Raw genomic sequence first — 17,583 nt, 5'->3', positions numbered from 1 at the left:
TTACTTATAATTGTATCTGTAACCAACAGATATAATTATATGAGGCTTATCTGTAGTCTGTTAAGCAAAATTTGATGCCCATAAAAACCCACCAACATTAGATGATGATTCCAAGACACACTATTTCTGGTAAACAGCAGCTGTGAAAGTGAAGTCCCTCCAAGTAAATGCAGAAGGCATCTTTCTTGGCAATTTGTCAGACTGGACTCTGGAGTCAGCAGAGGCTTGAATGATGAACTGCACAGCAGCCCACTGTGTGTCTGCAGCCTCAGGAAGGGCAGGCACAGCCCTGACTTTTAAACAAGGACACATAAATAGAGCCAAAATGCTGAAAGCCATCATTATAAAGCCTGAGACAAAATGTAACAACAACAACAAACAGTTGGGTAACCTTTTTGAAGTGGATATACTCCTCTTTCTGTGTTTTCCGAATCCCCTTAAATTTTGATTGGCTTTAGATTTGAAAGCAGTTGGCAGGCAGTCAAAATTTAAAATTGATGAAGTACAATTGGTCTGTTCATGGGATGCTTGGAAAAGAAAATAATGATCTTTCAGACAAAAATGTTCTGAGGAAGCTAAGCTTCCATGTCAACAGATAAGAAAGCAAACAGTGGTACTGAAATGACTGGAACAAACAGTATTTAAAGAAGGTTTTGTCCTGGAGGAATTATAGAAAATTCAGAGGGCTCTGTACTTGGTGATCTTTAGGATATGCTTTTATGCTCCCAGGACATGCTGGCAGTACCACAAAGTCCAGGGGTCATACCTAATTTGTATAGATTGTATTAGTCCAGAGGGGAGACTTGAAAATCTGCAGCTCATAGCATAGAAGAATGATATGCTCTGTATTGATCCAAAAATTTTAAAATGTCAGACCTAATTAGCACAATCCTTTAGACCACCCCCCCACCAAAAAAAAAAAAGGGGGGGGGGAACCCAACACCAAAACACCAAACCCCACCAAAGCACTGTTGAGGTGGCTTTGACTTGTGGACAAATTCAAGAAGGCATATAAAATACATGTTAGTCAGCCTCCCCTTAGCAAGATGTGGGGCAGTGCTGAATCACTCTGTGTCTCTCATTTACTGCCCCTCCTGAAAGAAAAGCAGTGAGCTTAATGGGATGGCTGCTGGGTTCTGGCTCAGCAAAGTGCTTGGCTTCCTAATCTCCCCTGGGTCCTGAGCGCAACCTGTGAGGTGTTAGGAGATTGAAGAAGCTCAGGGCTTCTGCAGTACTGGGGCTTGAATTTGTTAATCAAATTTGATCTGCTTTTGGATCTGAATGACATGTCGTTGTTCATGTTAGAGCAAAGCATCACAGACAGAAAAAGTAGAGGTGTGTAACAACACCACTCAAACTCTCAACTATCTGAGCATTCAGAAGATTTGTCCTGTCTGCAATAACAAGATTTGGTGATCAGTGGGACCAGTGTGAAAAAAAGTAAATATAAGGAAGAGTTTGTTTTGTGAGAGTGGTGAGACCTGGAACATGTTGCCCAAAGAAACTGTGGATGCCCCATCGTTGGAACTGTTCAATGTCATTTCACAGGGCTTTGAGCAATCTGTTCTTGTGAAAAATGTCCACGTCCATCCTGTGATGCAGGATGGGATGGATTTCTGAAGGTCCCTTACAACCCAAACCATTCTATGATTTTTTCTGTGTTGGAGGATGAACTCTGTGGTACCTTATGGTGAAGGCTTTGTGACATAGGGTTACACCTCTTTGGCAAATCCAAGCCACTTATCGGCACCTGGCAGACAATAAAGGAGTAATTCCTGGAGTAAAAGTGGCACTAATAGCTTCCTTTCCCTTTCCTGACATTGCATGTTGTTAAAAAAGAAGACTTCAATTTATAAGCCTAGTCCAGGTGAATCAATATCCCTTCTGATCAGCCAAGTAACAGCTCACCAGCCAGTATGCTGTGCCAAAGGCTGGCTTTCCTTCAGCAGGAAAGGAGGAGCAGGGACAGGATTAAGTGAGGGATCCATTTTTATGGATTTATTGGTTGTCTGATGGAATCATTTGAACAGGTTGGGGCAGTAACGGGAAGGCAGCCACAGTGTGTGTGGAGTGTGGGGAGCTGGGGAGCAGATGGAAAATCAGAAACTAAAAGGCATATTCATCTTTCTCACTCTGTTTTCTTTCCAGTGGTGCCCAGATAGGGGACAAATCTTCCCATAAACCCTAATCCTTTAGAAAGTGCTCAAGTATGGCTATTACTTAACTTCCTGATTAGTAGCAATCACCACCTGCTACTTCTGCTCCACATTGTCCAGCATAATGGAAGAGTTCATTTCCCTGGCTGTGAAAAAGTAATGGGAGGGGAGTCCCTCTTCCCTGTTTAGGAAAAAAGAGCAACAGTCCCTCCTTTTCTCATAACTAATCCCAGACCATTTATCCAAGAAAATAAAATTTTATTTCTGATGACATATAAGGCAGATTATATTCACTAAAAAAAAAAAAAAAAAAAACCAAAAACCCAAACAAACCAAAACCAAAACAACAAAAAACCCAAATCACAAAAGCAATCATTCTGATTTCTTCAAACTAATTAAGGGTTCCTGCTGCAGGGCTTTTTTATTGCCTGACTATGGCTTTGAGATCCCACAAAGCACCAAGCAAAGACAATATATTCAATATTTTTGATAATTCAAACATGCAAAGACTTTGCAAATACTTCTGCTTTCCTCGAACCTTACAAGCTGAAGCTGCCAAGACAGTTGCACATGTTGCCTTGAAACACAGCTGTTGAAACAGTCTCCTTTGATCCAAATTCTTCCATGTTTATAGCTAGAGCAACAGAAAGTATTATAGGATTTTCTTAGCACAGACTTAAAATCATAAAAAGAATGCAAAACCTGAAAAGTGCATTTGTCATGAGCGGGCATAACTTTTGAAATGTCAGTTAAAAGGAGACAACCCATGAATAGACTATGAGGATTTTCAGACTTTCTGTTTCCCTAAAGTCCTCTTTTGTTTTACACTGGGAGTGGTGGTGTCCCTTCCTAGAGAAGCACAGGCAGGCAGTAGATTAGTCCTTATTTAGATGGTAAGTTCCAGCCTATTTGAATTGTATTAAGCATTCTCCTTACTTCTGTGGGATTTGTCATAAATCTTGAGTAAATATACTTAGCACAATCTCAAAGACTGAAGTTTTGATTTCTCAGAGGGCTCAAATCTTTCAGCCTTAAAACTTCTCTTGTTTAAGAGAGATAAAGCAAAAGAATCTACTTGTCAAAACAAACACGGGCTAAAAAACCCTCAGTACAACCCTAGACTTTATCTCAATGGGAAGTGGCACTCATTCGGGGCTATTCCATAGCATTCTTAGCCCAGGAGTGAAATCTATTATAGGAATTAGTACTGCCCCTTAAAATGGTAGCATCACTAAGAAGCAAATGAATCCTACTCTCTTTCCCTCTCTCTTCCTATCCATTCTCCTCCTTCTAAACAGTATTCAAAGGTTTATTCAAAGGTCTTCATCCTATCTTTGTTGCCACGGTCTCTCACAGAGTTGAAACAACATTTTCAAAACTAATGCCTGCTCTAAATGCATTGTTGTTGGGATGCTGAGTCAGTGCTCTGCTGAAAGAAAGAGAATCTTTGAAAATCAGTTTTAACATTCAACTAACCTGAATGGGGAAAAGCAAGATGTCTAGATGCTGCTAGAGAGAAGTAAAATTTTTCAGGGGTGAGATGCCTTATATTTTGGAAAGAAAACCAAACTGTCTCTAGGTGGGTTTTTTGTTTTGTTTTTTTTTGGGTCTTTTTTTTCTGTCAGCTGTGCTGATTTTACTCCTTCTTTTTATTCATACCAGACCTGAGAAAGACAATTGCTCTTCAGAAGGGAAAAAAAAAACCACAGAAGAATCCTGTTGATTAAAACACACCTCCCCCCAAAACTAAATCCTTGCTGTGGGAGTGACAGAGGATGCTTGGTATGCAGTTGTGACAGGCAGGGCTAGTTTTGGCAAGGCTGAAATGAGTAGGGGAAAATGATGAAGAAGCACCACTATTTCTAAGGGAACTAACAAGATATTTTGCTTGTATTCAGCTTCTCTGTTTGCCTCTCTTGTTTAACTACTTGCACATTCTTTGAAATAAGGTCCATCTCTAGCACACATATTTGTACAGCACAAAGGGAAACAAGCTTACTTTTCTAATTCAAACTTTTAAGCTTTATTATATAAACGAGAACATCTATTTGCTATGTAAATTAAAGCACTGCACACTCTGTACACACACTTCAAGGGAAGACAATCCTTGTCACAGACTTGCTTACATCAACTTTAAATTGTTTTTATATGCCTGGCTTCAATTTTTTGGAGATCTTTTGAACATCTGTCCTTAGCCCGTGGTCTGGCATGGCATTCTGTATATTTTTCATTATTCCCAGGGGAGGAATTTACATGAAAATTCTGTTGGTCTAATTATATGCCTCAGCTACAAAAACAATTCGTCTGTCCACAGCAAATTTCACCTTTATGAAACAGATGATGATTTTGCCAGAAACTTTCTGGACATTGTAACAACCAAAGGTTTTACAGCCCACATTTGTAATATGGGTCATAAACTGAATTAAAGTGGGGGGGAAAAACCCCCTTAGAATGCATTTACAGTGCTTCTGAGAACAACCCTTCATCTTCAGGGGAAAAAAAAAATCACAGTTTAATGAGGGAAGATGTTTGCAGCAGCTTATTAGGGGTAAAATGTAGCCTCCCCTGCTACTTGTATCTCCTGGAGTCAGGGAATTCAGGTTGTGAACAAGGAAAAGCTCGACAAAGATCTGAAAACAGCATCTTGTGGGTCTCAGTCTCTGAGATACACGTGGGACTGAATACTGGAAATGTTTCAGGGGGACAGGTTGCAGAAAGAAGAATAAATGGGGTGAGAGTTCTTCATATAATTTAAAAATCATGAGTGGGGAAGTGCATTCACAAAATGGGAATGGTAAAGATCTTCCCAATTTTTCATCCTATAGGATGAAGATGGATACACCAAAACAGAGCTGGTGATCCTGGGGTTTGCAGTTTTCAAAGCTGTCCACATTTTGGAAGGTTTAAAGGTATTTCTAAAGAGAAGAACGCAGACTGTGCATTGTGTCCTGCTCCTTTCACACACTTTTCTCTGTGACCACATCACTTTTTTTCCCCATGACTTTAATTCACATAATTCTCCCCTTTTCACTTCTAAAATCCTTCTTTTCTGGATTTTTGAATTTATTAATTTTCTTTTTCTTTCAGTGCTCCTTGCTCACAGTTTTCTAATTTTCACTAAACTTTACTTTTTCCATGTCCTCCGAAATTCCACATTCCCAAAACTTTCATATTCCCCTTTTCTAGTCTGCTATTGCTTTACAGTCTTTTAAAACATTGTTTATATACTGTTGCTGGGGCTTCCATTGCCTTTTTAAGTCTTCCTCTATATATTTGCATTTTCCAATCAGCCATATCCACCCATCAGTCCTATTGCTGAATTTACCAAGCACTCTTTTTCCTAGTTAGTATCATAACCTGAAATCAATTTCTCCAACTAATTCCCCTTGTGGATACCAGTGCTATACATCTGCATTAATCTTCTCACTTTCTGTGGCTTGGATCCTTCTAGGTTCATCTATTTACTGCCCAATAAGCTCCTCTTCTAATGAATACATTCTCTGAGCTCCTCAATATGTATTTCATTATCCTTATCTTCTTCCTATATGGACTGCTCCTTTTTTTCTCCCAATTTAACTAAATATCCCTCCCTTTTAGTACCCATCACAGTAGCATCAGAGCCTAATGACAAGCATGAAAGAGAGAGCACCCTCTGCTTGCCAGCCTGGGCTCCTCCTGCCATATTACTTCCTCACAGCTTGTGGACTGTGGAAATTGTTTTCCTATGGACTTGTTCTCCTATGGAAATTGTATTTTCCCTAATGATCCATGAAGTGGGATTCACAGAGCCATGGGCAGAGGAGGGCAGAGCAAGAGGCACTGCCTGCCCAATGTGCTTCAGCTGTGGGCTCTCACTCCTGATGGGCTGCACCAGAAGAGGAAGAGTCATCCTCATCCGTATCCTTACGGCACAGCTGGCTCTGCCCGCTTCTCTTCCTCGGGGAGATTCACCCTCTGCCGCCGCACAACCTTTGGCACAAAGCGAGGCAGGATTTGGCCCCACATCAAAGACCTCACCAACGTGTCCTACGAGTTAGCACGAGTGTCTGTCTGCGCTGGGGAAGGGCTAAGAGCTAGAATAGCAGGGGTATTTCAGGTCAGGCCTGAGGCGAATTAGCAGACAAGTTGTGAAGCTTACACAACATGTGGCCACATTATGTGTGGCTCCAGTCAGCGCTAATAGCCTGTCATTGAGCTCCACGTTTAAACAATTTGAGCAAACAGCAAACAGAGGATGGGAGGAGGGAAAAAGACCTTCGAGGAATAAGCAAGATCAGGCTACTTAGTACACTTGACAAGCAAATATTGCAGCGGTGAGGACAACGGAGTATTTATCAGGTAGTTGGAGATGCGACCCGGTTCCTACCATGCAAAAGTAACATAACACAAAGCCAAAAATATACAATTTGTCCAATTTTAAAATTTACTTGGCCAGCAGATATTTTAAGCTGCATTGGAAACCAGCTTATTTGTTTAGGCTGTATCTGACCATGTGCATTATAAGAGAGAAAAAAATAAAACATATATGGATTTGGTTTAGCAGCAAGAAAACCAAAAAAGGGGGAAACAGAAGATAAAAGAAAAAAGCAGTTTTAGTAACAACAAAGAGTAAAGTTCAACCGCATCCATATAAATAACATTGATATTGGTGTTGGGAAGTAAATATAAAACATTTTATAACAGAATTTAGAAACCATACTGCACTGTTTAATATGAAAATAATAGCCTTTCGAGCCAGTACTGTCAGAGTACTTACTTCATCCAGTGCAGAACTGGCTAAGAAACCATCCACTCTACCATGGGAATGCTTAGCTCAGTATCTGGTAGGCTGCCAGCCATTTAAAATGTTTTTGTGTTGGTTTAATGATTGTTCCCATGAGCACTGACGGTAAGGGTTGACATTAATTAAAATACTAAGTCATCAGAGCATGCATTGTGGAGAGAGAAAGAATGGGCTGGATTCAATTGTCTTCAAGGTTTCTTCAGCCTTCCACATTTTTCTCTTAGCTGTATCATACATGCCAAATATCCTTTTAGCTGAGGTGTAACAATGTAAACAGGCTGTCTCAATAAATAAAATCTTTTTAAGTTTTTCACATAGTTCCATTTAACTGATTAGAGGACAGTAATTAAAATCAGCTAATCATGTAATGTGGTTGTGTTCTGAATGCTAAACAAAATGCTTAAATGAAAGAGGATTTTAAAACAGTGTCTGCTTCTCAATTTGTTTCTACTGTATATTCAATGGCACACAATACAGTACGAATCCTGGGCCTTATCCTCATTAACCTCAAAACTCATTATCTCATATAAAAACAGGGCCTTTCCATAGAGTATGTTGCAAAAACTATGAAAAAAAACCAAACTAGAGATGTATTTTCGCACACACTCTGGAAACATGATGAAGTATTTCGCTTAGACTGGGAAATTAAACCAGAATGGCATAAAATCCCAAGTAAGACTCACTGATAAAATGATTTTTGCATAATTCAGATAGAATAGTTATCCTTATTAATATCTCTCATTTTATTAAACAATTACACAAGATCCAGATCTTCAAAGGCACACAAACAGGAAAAAGTCACTTAACATCTGGAGTCCACAAAAGGTCCCCTCAAAAATTAGTAAAGAAGCTGAATTCTTCTACTCCCATCCATTCAGCAAGCCTCTGTTTTCATGCTCCTGGCAGGGGCTTAATACTGCAGAGAGCAAAAACGCAAGACCAGGTTTATTCTACATATAACATGATCGATACACTAAGAATAGAGACTTCTGCCTTGACCAATGTGAAGAAGCAAGCTGAGCCTTCATAAATGCACTGGGACATTTTCACAGTAAGCAATATATATCATAAAGGAGACTGCTGGTCCTGATGCAAAAGATAGAGCAACCCTTTCTATATTTAAATTGCTTTTGCTCCTCTGGATCAGAAGCCATGTGAATCTGCAACTTTGGGTCACCTCTATCTTGGTGAAGACCAAAATCTAAGTGAGGTATGTGAAACCAGTTACCATCCCAGCTCATCCACCAGCACACAGCACAGCGCTCACACTGCCTCCCATCCCATCAGGGGGCTGCATAGGAGAAATCCTCTTTTCTGAATATGTGCAACCACCACTGTGCTTTGCACATATAAACACTGCTCCTTTACCTTATTTGTGGACAACACAGACCTTCTCTGCTGTCCTGGCATCAAACAGGGGGAAGGGGTTTTACACCACCTCTGATGGCAAACCCTGGAATATGGGAACGCTCTTTGGCGTAAATGTTCTCTGAATAATCTTCTCATATAAATAAACTATCTGGACTTTGAGTCATTCAGGAACTTATCTATGTAATGCAGAAGAGCCAGAGCAGGCAATGGAGGTCCTTGTCCTTGCACATGAGGGCAGGAGACCTAACGTCCTCCTGAGGCTTCAGTGGAGCCACCTGTGGACACGAGATTAAAAGGCTTTGGGTGGTTTAAAATTAATCTTTTTATTTTAAACTCTTGGGCCTAGTTTGGGAGACTTTTTTTTCCCCTGGTGGAGTTGCTTTTTCAGGGTGGTGGTGTTCTTCTGTTTGTTTCCTTTTAAAGGACAGGCAGGCAGCGCCCAGAGAGCGCCACCAGCCCCTCGCCAAGGGCTCCACAAAGCCAGAGCGCCCGAGTGCAGACTCCCAGCTCAGCCTGCCCGTGGCGGTGCATCGATGAAGCGGGGCCCCGGCTTCTCTGCGCCCGCCCCGAGAGCCGGGGGGAGCCGGGGTGCCGCGCACAGGGTCCGGCCGGAGGGCACGGGGAAGACGGGCGGCGCGGCGTCGCTGCGGAGGCCGAGGCGGCGCTGCTGCAGCTCGCCGGTGCTCGCTGTCCCGCCGGTGCCCGCCGTGCCCCGGGCGGGCGGGCGGAAGCAGCAGCGCAGCCCCGGTAATCCGCGGGCCGGGCGCGGCGAGTGGGTGGTCCGGGCGGCCGGAGGCGCGGGCTGTCCCCCTGCCCCGGCGCCGGGCCCGGCCCGCTCCCGCTCCCGCAGCTGGGCCGGAGGCGGCCCGCAGACCGCTCTCGGCACATTTCTTCATTTCTCACTTGAGTGCCCTTCTTTAGTTCCCTTTCAACTGCCCACTTTATATCGGCTTCATTACACCACCGCTCCATTTGTGATGTAAATCGGGAAACTCAGGGAAGTTTTTCTTTTGGCCTTGTCTACGGAAGAATACCGAGAGGTATTCAAAACGTATTAACACAAATCAATGGCACCAATAAAAGCAAAATCTCCTTAGCAACATAATCTTGATTGCAAAAGGAGAACTGAGAGCATTTAGCAGAACAGTGGCCCACATGGAATACGCATTTGTCTAGAAGAATGCAGCACAAAGCCTAAAAGAGAGATGCTGAAAAAATCCAAAATTAACTCACACTGAACAGTTACTCTTTTTTTCAAAAGTACACAATTGGCTACATTAAATCTATCGTGCGCTTTTCTGCTCAGCAACATTGTATCTACCGCTTTGCAAGCCCACATTACAACGCCCGGAATGCTTCACAGCGCCGGGCAGAGCAGCCCTCCCCACCCGCACGTTGGGACATGAGCACGCCTAACACACCTCTCATACATGCTACAGACATTATACACACGCACATTGTAAGACTTCCATACCAGAGTAACCAACGAGCTTAAAACATTCCATGCAAGGAAAAGCTGCCGGCTGACGAGAACCAAGGCCATCCTCAGCATGGCGGAGAGCACAGACTCAATTTTTGTTCATAAGGTTCAGGTTAACCAGCACTTCATGTTGAATGGTCTGAAAAACACATGAACTGCATGGATAGGAATGATTCCTTTCTGAATAGGTGGCATCTGCCTCAACTAGATGGAAAACCTATCTTGTTTGAGAGCACACGTGAATAAAACATAAAAGCTTCAAAAAAAGACACAGCTTCAAAATACCCATTCAACCATAATGATAGTACATTTAATAAATCCTGCTATCATTAGGGCTTGAAAAGCTTAAAGAACTCCAAATGTGGACTTAATGAAAAACCAGTTTGAAACACTTAGAGCAGGCAATGCCTGTAATTTAGTAACTCCAGTCCTAGAGTCACCTAAATTACCCAAAATAGTTTTCTCTCCCCTCTCACCAACCCCCCCCTCCCCCCCCAAAAGTATCAACTGGAAGTAAGATGAGACCATTGCACAATACAGCAGTTTCTCAAGTTTTTCCTTCTCTTCCTCTCCCTACCACACCCTCCCACCAATACAGATGAAAAACTGTAAGGCTTAGAAGATAGGTTAAACAATTATTTTATTAGTGTATAATACATACAACTTAAGAAATGCTTTTAAAAAAGTTATATTGGAATCCTTTCCAATTCTGGGTCAGGTCAGAAAAAACCAATGCCGATGTATTAAATAATATTCTATAATTCAACAACAGATTAGCCTCAGTAATCTAGCAGACATGGTTAAATATTCTTAAATATGCATATATACAATTGTGCAGTCTTAAAAAAGTCCTTTTATTCCTATCTTCTCCTCCCAAAGCTGTGCACCCTGTAAACACAGTGCTGGCTTCTAAGCTTTGAGTCTCTCACCTGGATTTAGAATATTTGAAGAGGAATGTTACAATAGTGGAAATCACAGCAAACCTATCTTTCTAAACTCTTTGTGAGAGGAGAGACGGCCAACAGGCAAAATTAACATCAAGTCTCTCTATAAGTAGCAGCTTCTTTAATCTCCAGTTTTAGGTTAAATTATTGCTTAAACGTTTTCTGTTTGACATGGATTTTTAACATACTCCAAAATATTGGGTTTCAAGTTTTCCCTCTTGATGGCAACGTCTTTTCAGTGGCCTATTGACAATTACTGTTTCATACATTTAACAGGTCTTTCCTAAGCACACACAGTCCAGTGCAATTCTCTGCAAATTTTTTTTAATGCAACATGAGTTACACAGGTCTAATTTAGCACACAACATTTAGGCACTGTTTTGTAGTTTACTACTCTCTTTCAAATTTATGTTTGGAATGAGTTCGTATTCTGATTGCCAGACCCCATCCTTTATGAAAACAAGGATCTGGGTTCCACTTTTCAAATCAGGAACTACTTCACATTCCCTGTTATATCTCACTGAACCAAACTGATCATTGACAATATTAACCAGTAGGTACACTGCATATCCTAACAAGTCAGAAACCCTATTGCTAGCATAAAAGGATCAGAGATACACACTTGGAGTGGATGAGTTAGATATTTATATCAGCACAATGAAACCAGTTTAAACATACAGCCACTAAAAATATCAGTTACATTGCATCAGGATATGACTTTTTGAAACATTTCTAAGCATGACTTAAAAAATGTATTCATAAACCTAAAATACTGTAACAAAAAAAAAGTCTTCAGCTGACTACTAAGTCCAGTTTTCAACATGAGGCAAAGTAACTTTCATTTATTAAGCTATAAAATGAGGAGCAAACAAGAAAAAGGCATGTTTCAATAAATATTATAAAAATGTATTTGTTCTCACAAAGAGAGCATTTGTCAATGGTTCCCTTCTAAATAAAACTAAAATTAACTACAAAAGTCGTACTTACCTGAACATAAATTTTACTAAATGGATCCTACTTGTGGGCCTTAGATATACTGTCACATGACAGGAGCTGTCTGGACAGGTCAAGAATTTTCTTTGGAAACAATTAGTCATGCATTACAGGCTCCAGTTTAGGAAAAGACTGTTCTGCACTCAGCGCAGCTCTCATCAGCAATTCCACTTGGGTCTGGCTATTTTAAATGAAGAGATGCTGAGTTTAGAAGGAAGCTTACCTTCTGTATTATTATTCTGCATGACAGCAGAATTGTCTATCAACTAGAGCATAACCAAAATAAATCAATCACACACCAAAATAAAAAAGTGAACAGAAGTTAATACACAGTCTACATAATTACTAAAATGGACTGCTAGCTCTTGCTTAACTTGCATCATTCAATACCATTTCATTCAGTTCAAAACTATTTTCTGCCATACTCACAGAACTCTAAACCTAATCCCCAAATCCAGTCTTTGAGTGCTGCTTCTCCTAATTCCTATGTTTCACCTTTTGCCTTACTAAATTGTTCCTAATGGTCTGTTGTATTTTGAAGAGCCAAGCATTTATGAATCCTTTTTCAAGAAAATAAATATTAATGAAATATTAATGAGCTAAACAAACCAGAAGACTTTTTTTAAAGGACAACTTCCATGAAACCAGTAAAATACAGTTTTATGAAATATGTATATTACCCAGGTGTTACATGGTAAGGATACATATATACATCAGCACAAGTGTCAACATATGACCTTTCATGCAAGGAATCAGGGGGTTTCATTTTTCAAACATGTTTTTTAATTCAGCCTACACTGACTGATACATCAGAAAGATGAAAATTCAAAAAGTAATGAACTGCAAAGTACTGTTACCAACAAAACAGTCCAAATGGATACCTAATAAAGAATAAATGCATGGTTTAAGCAGCAACTTTTTTTCACTCCTAGAGTACTTCGCCCCTTGAAATTATTCTACTTTTTAAGAAGAATGATACTGTTTCCTTAGTACACCAGTATCCCCTGATTCACCCAGCCTACAGAGAAAACTTTACAAAGAATAAACACAGGAATTAAGAAGGTAGCACCATTAGAAATAATCACTCCATCCAAATCAGAAGAAACCCCCTTCATTTATCCTTACCCAACACTGACATTCAGCAGCCTAGTAATACAGGGTAAAAGAAGTTCTCATAACTTTATATTGATAACATTCATAATGGTCATGCATATTACAATCAAGTTTCTAGGGTGACATTTGCAAAGTAAGCCTTCATGCAGACAGGCATTCAGCTCATTAATTCCAAGTTCGTATTTCCTATTAGTCCCTGAGAAGTTAATATTTCTACCTACAATATGGCTATTAAAGGCATTATAATGATCATACACTTAGCTGTTTGTCATGGAAATGCAACATGGCTATAGGGAGAAGCACAGAAATTACAGCAAATTAGCAGTGATGAATACAGATTTCTGAAATGCTTTCTTTTCATAAGCAAGGTTGCTGAACAGCAACATAAATGATTTTAGTCACAGGTACAAAACTAGCCAGCACCACTTATCCTTAATAAGTCACTACTTATGAATCCAAGACATTTGAGGCTCTGAGACCTCTCTAATTGAGTGTTTCCTTTACACAAAATCATCTGGATTTTGACCTAATGTAGGGTCATCATGATCCTTATTTTAATTATTCAACAGCAGTGCTGGGAGAACTTAAAAGAACCACGGATTTTCTTTGCTTAACACGTCTTTCACCTCTTCAATTAAAGTGATCTTTTTAAACTGTTCAGAATTCAAATGGGGTTTTTGGTGGACAATTTGCATTATTGCCAGCTGCTCAAAACCCATAAACTAGGGCTCCAAAACAAGGGGACCAATTTAAAATTAAGACTTTGGGGTGGGGGGCTGGAGGGAAGGGAAAAAAGACAAGTTCTTTTTCCTTGGCTCCTGGCTTCTAAGCAGTTATAGATTATATTTTAAAGCTCTTCCCACAATCTTTGGGGCTAAATAATGACTTTCAAAAAAAAAAAAAATTAAAACTGACTTTTAAGTAAGCCTGTGTCTGAGAGACAGTGTATTACATTTAAATATCATGGTCTTGACAATTACAAAAACGTATCATTTAACAAATTCACTTAGAGATTATAATTTATATCTAAGTACTGTAAAAAGCTTTTACAAACTATTTTTCTTGGGTTTACATATCATGGGAAATTTTGGATTTGCATAAATAGTTTATTAAAATTACTCTTACTGACCTATTACAAAAAATTTACTGACTTCCTGTATCTCCATAAACATTTTCATTTCTGGTGAAGTTTGTCAATCCCAATATAAACTTCAAGTCACAACTATTTAACAACAGATGAGCTCTTCAGAATTCTTCACATAGGGTCAGAGAGAAAGCCCTTCTCCCTCAGAACTTATTTCCACCTATGGCTAAAAAAATTAAAAGAATTTGTTTCCATTCTATTACAGTAAGTAAGAAATCTTTATTCACCAGTTAAAGGCAACTATTTCTAAAACTAATAATTAGCTCTCATAGGGATTCATTGATGACTTCACCATTAGTTCAGTAGGCTAAGGATGAAACAGGCATAATTTGATTATTATCAACTTGATACCTAACTTAACTGTTCAAGGAAATTTTAAATAGATAAGATTATTTGTAGGAACTGCTGAGTTGCAAGAAGCTAAACAAGTTAGTATAATGTAATAGTTATTTTAGCAAAGAGTATGCTGTGTCCTGGAAGTCCTACTATAGCTTCTGGTCTGCTCAAACTGTGCAATTTTGTTCTTTGCCAAGTGACAAAAAGGTAATATATGTCTTCTCACTAGCAATCAAAATAAATAGATTTAGTATTTCAGAAGCAACATCAAAAGAAAATCCTGACAACTGCCGCAGGCATTAAACAGTTGATTAAAGTTCCTGCCATCTTCAATTTCCATCACTGTAATTAATGAATTGAAAGGGATTTTATGAAAATGTTTTGTAACATTCCTACTAGGTGAGTGTACTACTTCTTCAGGAGAGTACCATTTCTGAGATAAAAGTCATCTCTCAATATATGCATTTTCTCAAATTTTCTGATTATATTTTAAGTCAGAGGCATTGTATTAATAAAATACCCAAAATACTTTTTGAGGGTGTAAGTCTGGCCTCCTTACAAAGGGATTTAACATTTAGTTGCTCAGAGCTCTACTTTGGATGTCTGTTATTTCTTAAAGAGAAAGTCACAGTATACAATATAGAAATGCCTGCTAACCAAGCCTATGACTGCTGATGCACCCAGAAGTAGAAAAGATCTTAAGCATCACTGCTGTTGATGTGGAAGCTTTACTAATGGGATACTCTGTAAACCTGTAAGCCACACTGTTCACTGCTCTGGTCTCAGCACAAATCACACCCCAAGCAGCTCTACTGTCACTGGGTTTGGGGGCTGCTGGCAAGGTAGCTGTGGAAGTGGACAGAACACACCATGGGAAGTTTGAGTAGTAAACCAAGACAAATAGCTGCTATGAACATATCACAAGCCATATCCTCCACTAGAGTGGAGGGATCGGTTTCCACATCAGTGGAAAGCTGCATCCATGACACAAATTATCTCCATTGTCAAATGAAATTTTTTATAAAATCTAGGCCTCATGTGACCCAATATTCATTTTATTGAAAACTGACACAAAAGTCAGTTATAAATTAAATAAATTATATTTCTGGTCATAGGTATTTATCACCAGTTATCACTTCTGTTCAATTCCAAGCTCTCCTCTGCACCTCCAACCTCCCCCATCTCTGCTGCCATCAATGTTAGCTTTCTGTCCTCCTGCAGGCTGAAACTAGACCGAGGTTATAATTAATACTTCTGGGTGAGAGGAGTGCAGTAGACCCAGATTTGTACTGAAGAAGAGGTTGAAATTGATTTTTAGAAAATGATAAGCAGTTACTTTGTAGAGAAACCATGGGTGGCACTCAGAAGACTGAGGCCAGCACAAAACTGGGATTTGTTAATTAAAAATCATATTATATCAAGTCAAAGGAACACCTTTGTAGGTTCGTATGAAAAGCATAGCTGAGCCATTCTCAAAGTGAACTGTAGGAATCCACAGATGAAAGCTGGGCAAAGGATGAATTTTGGGAACAGATACAGAAGGCTTACATTTAAGAAAACTTAAAACTTTCTAGAGCACTCCCACTATGAACAATTTAGGAATATAACACTAGGGAATATTTTACAGAGAATAAATATTTTGAAGACATAGAAAAATAGTTCACAGCATCAAGGTACCTGTAATACGTTACCTTGAAATAAAACTTGTATTTAAAAGATTAAAAAGAGAAGACTATTCTTGTAGTGGTATCAACTCTTCATTCATACAAATATTAAGCAGAGTATATCTGGGTTTTTTTAATATATTCACATTATTGCTTGCTAACACAACTGTACAAGGAACATGTTCTTAACTTACATCAATTTTGTGTACAGTAATTTTAGATACCTAAGTAAATTTTACAGTATGACAGTTGCAAGTAAAAAACCCCAAAAGCTATGTGTGAAGATATGTAAAACTAAAGTATAATCAGAAGAAATGAAATACAACTGGCCTGACCCAAGCATACATCATACATCCAGTAAAAAAGTCTTATACTTGTACAGAAAATAAGCTTTGTAAACTGAAATAAGCAGAAGAAAGGGTACAATAAATAATTGCCTAACACATTTAAGCATACACTGTTGCCCAGTGCACCCTGCTTTGATTGCTTTAATTCATGGATTTGCAACTGGAACTGCACTGTTCAAGAATTCAGTAACTTTTTTCCTGTGTATGTGGCTTTAAAATAAACAAAACCAACCATGAACGGTTTCCTTGGGCAAATAAATTTTGCTAAAACAAGTCCTTCTGCACCCCTGTGTACAAGATCTGGTAAACAGCATGAATAAAGCTGGCACATGGCAACTGACTGAATTAAAACAGCTATATTATAAAATGAAATAATATACTTTTGTGAAATTGAGTTCTACTAACCAGATGCATGCAATGCTCTCAGTGATTCTTCTAGTCTGAGTTAAATAATTTCACTTGGCTGCCTTATTTTTTAAATTTTTTAAAGCCAAACTTTTTCAGAACCAGTTGACAGGACTTCTTCATGAACAGCATAGAGATTTCTACTAACAATATTTGGGTTTCAAAAAGAACTTTGTCTCCTCCTTTGCTGGAAGAGACTAGTCAATATCCCAAAAAGAAATAAAAGTATTTACAACTGACTAGTCACTGACAGAAGCGTCCAAGTATCTTAGAAGGAACTTCAGTAACTTCAGAATGACTAAAGGAATTTACACAATGTAGAGTCAACCAGTTGTATCATATAGGGATAAAAAAATACCTGTTCACTTGTATATCATTTTCAGCTGTGTATTTATAGTAATATATATATGTACACACGCGCGCACACATATAAAAGACTCCTTTGAAAATCAAGATACATTAATAAACAGAAGTAGCAAAAGTAAAAATAACTTAAGTAGTAATTAACAGTTGTATGAAATTACTTTGCAGAGTTTGACCAAATACACTTAGAACATACTCTTATTTAAAAAAACACAAAAAAAACCAACTAACCAACCAAAAATAAACCAAAAGAAACAAACATGAAAACCCAAAACAAACAAACAAAAAACCAAATGAAACCACCACAAGATTCTGTAGAACCAAAGTTATGTCACTATCAGGAGAGCACCAAGCAAGGCACCATTGGAAAGACAACATACTTGAGTAAGTCTCTATAAATAAATCGAATGCTAATCTGGTCGAAAAATCGGTGTCTTTGGTAAAAATTCTATAAGGATGACCTGTAAAAAAAAGAAAACAAATA

General features: G+C 38.9%; 1 protein-coding gene across 2 annotated transcripts in view; it reads right to left on the bottom strand.

Moving 5' to 3' along the window:
• Positions 1 to 10,413: 10,413 nt before the first annotated feature.
• CHIC2 (cysteine rich hydrophobic domain 2) overlaps positions 10,414 to 17,583 on the bottom strand; it is a 30,248-nt gene continuing 23,078 nt past the window's right edge. For both annotated transcript variants that reach the window (XR_010361297.1, XM_064418145.1), the window contains one exon: positions 10,414 to 17,560. Coding sequence is in view for 1 of the 2 variants with exons in the window: in XM_064418145.1 (XP_064274215.1) it covers positions 17,510 to 17,560 (51 nt within the window). In the remaining variant the exon portion in view is untranslated. The remainder of the gene's footprint in view (positions 17,561 to 17,583) is intronic.

Source organism: Passer domesticus, chromosome 4 (assembly GCF_036417665.1).
Source record: "Passer domesticus isolate bPasDom1 chromosome 4, bPasDom1.hap1, whole genome shotgun sequence".
Classification (NCBI taxonomy): domain Eukaryota; kingdom Metazoa; phylum Chordata; class Aves; order Passeriformes; family Passeridae; genus Passer; species Passer domesticus.
Note: the sequence above shows the minus strand (reverse complement) of the source record. Positions and strands in the feature narration are given on the sequence as shown.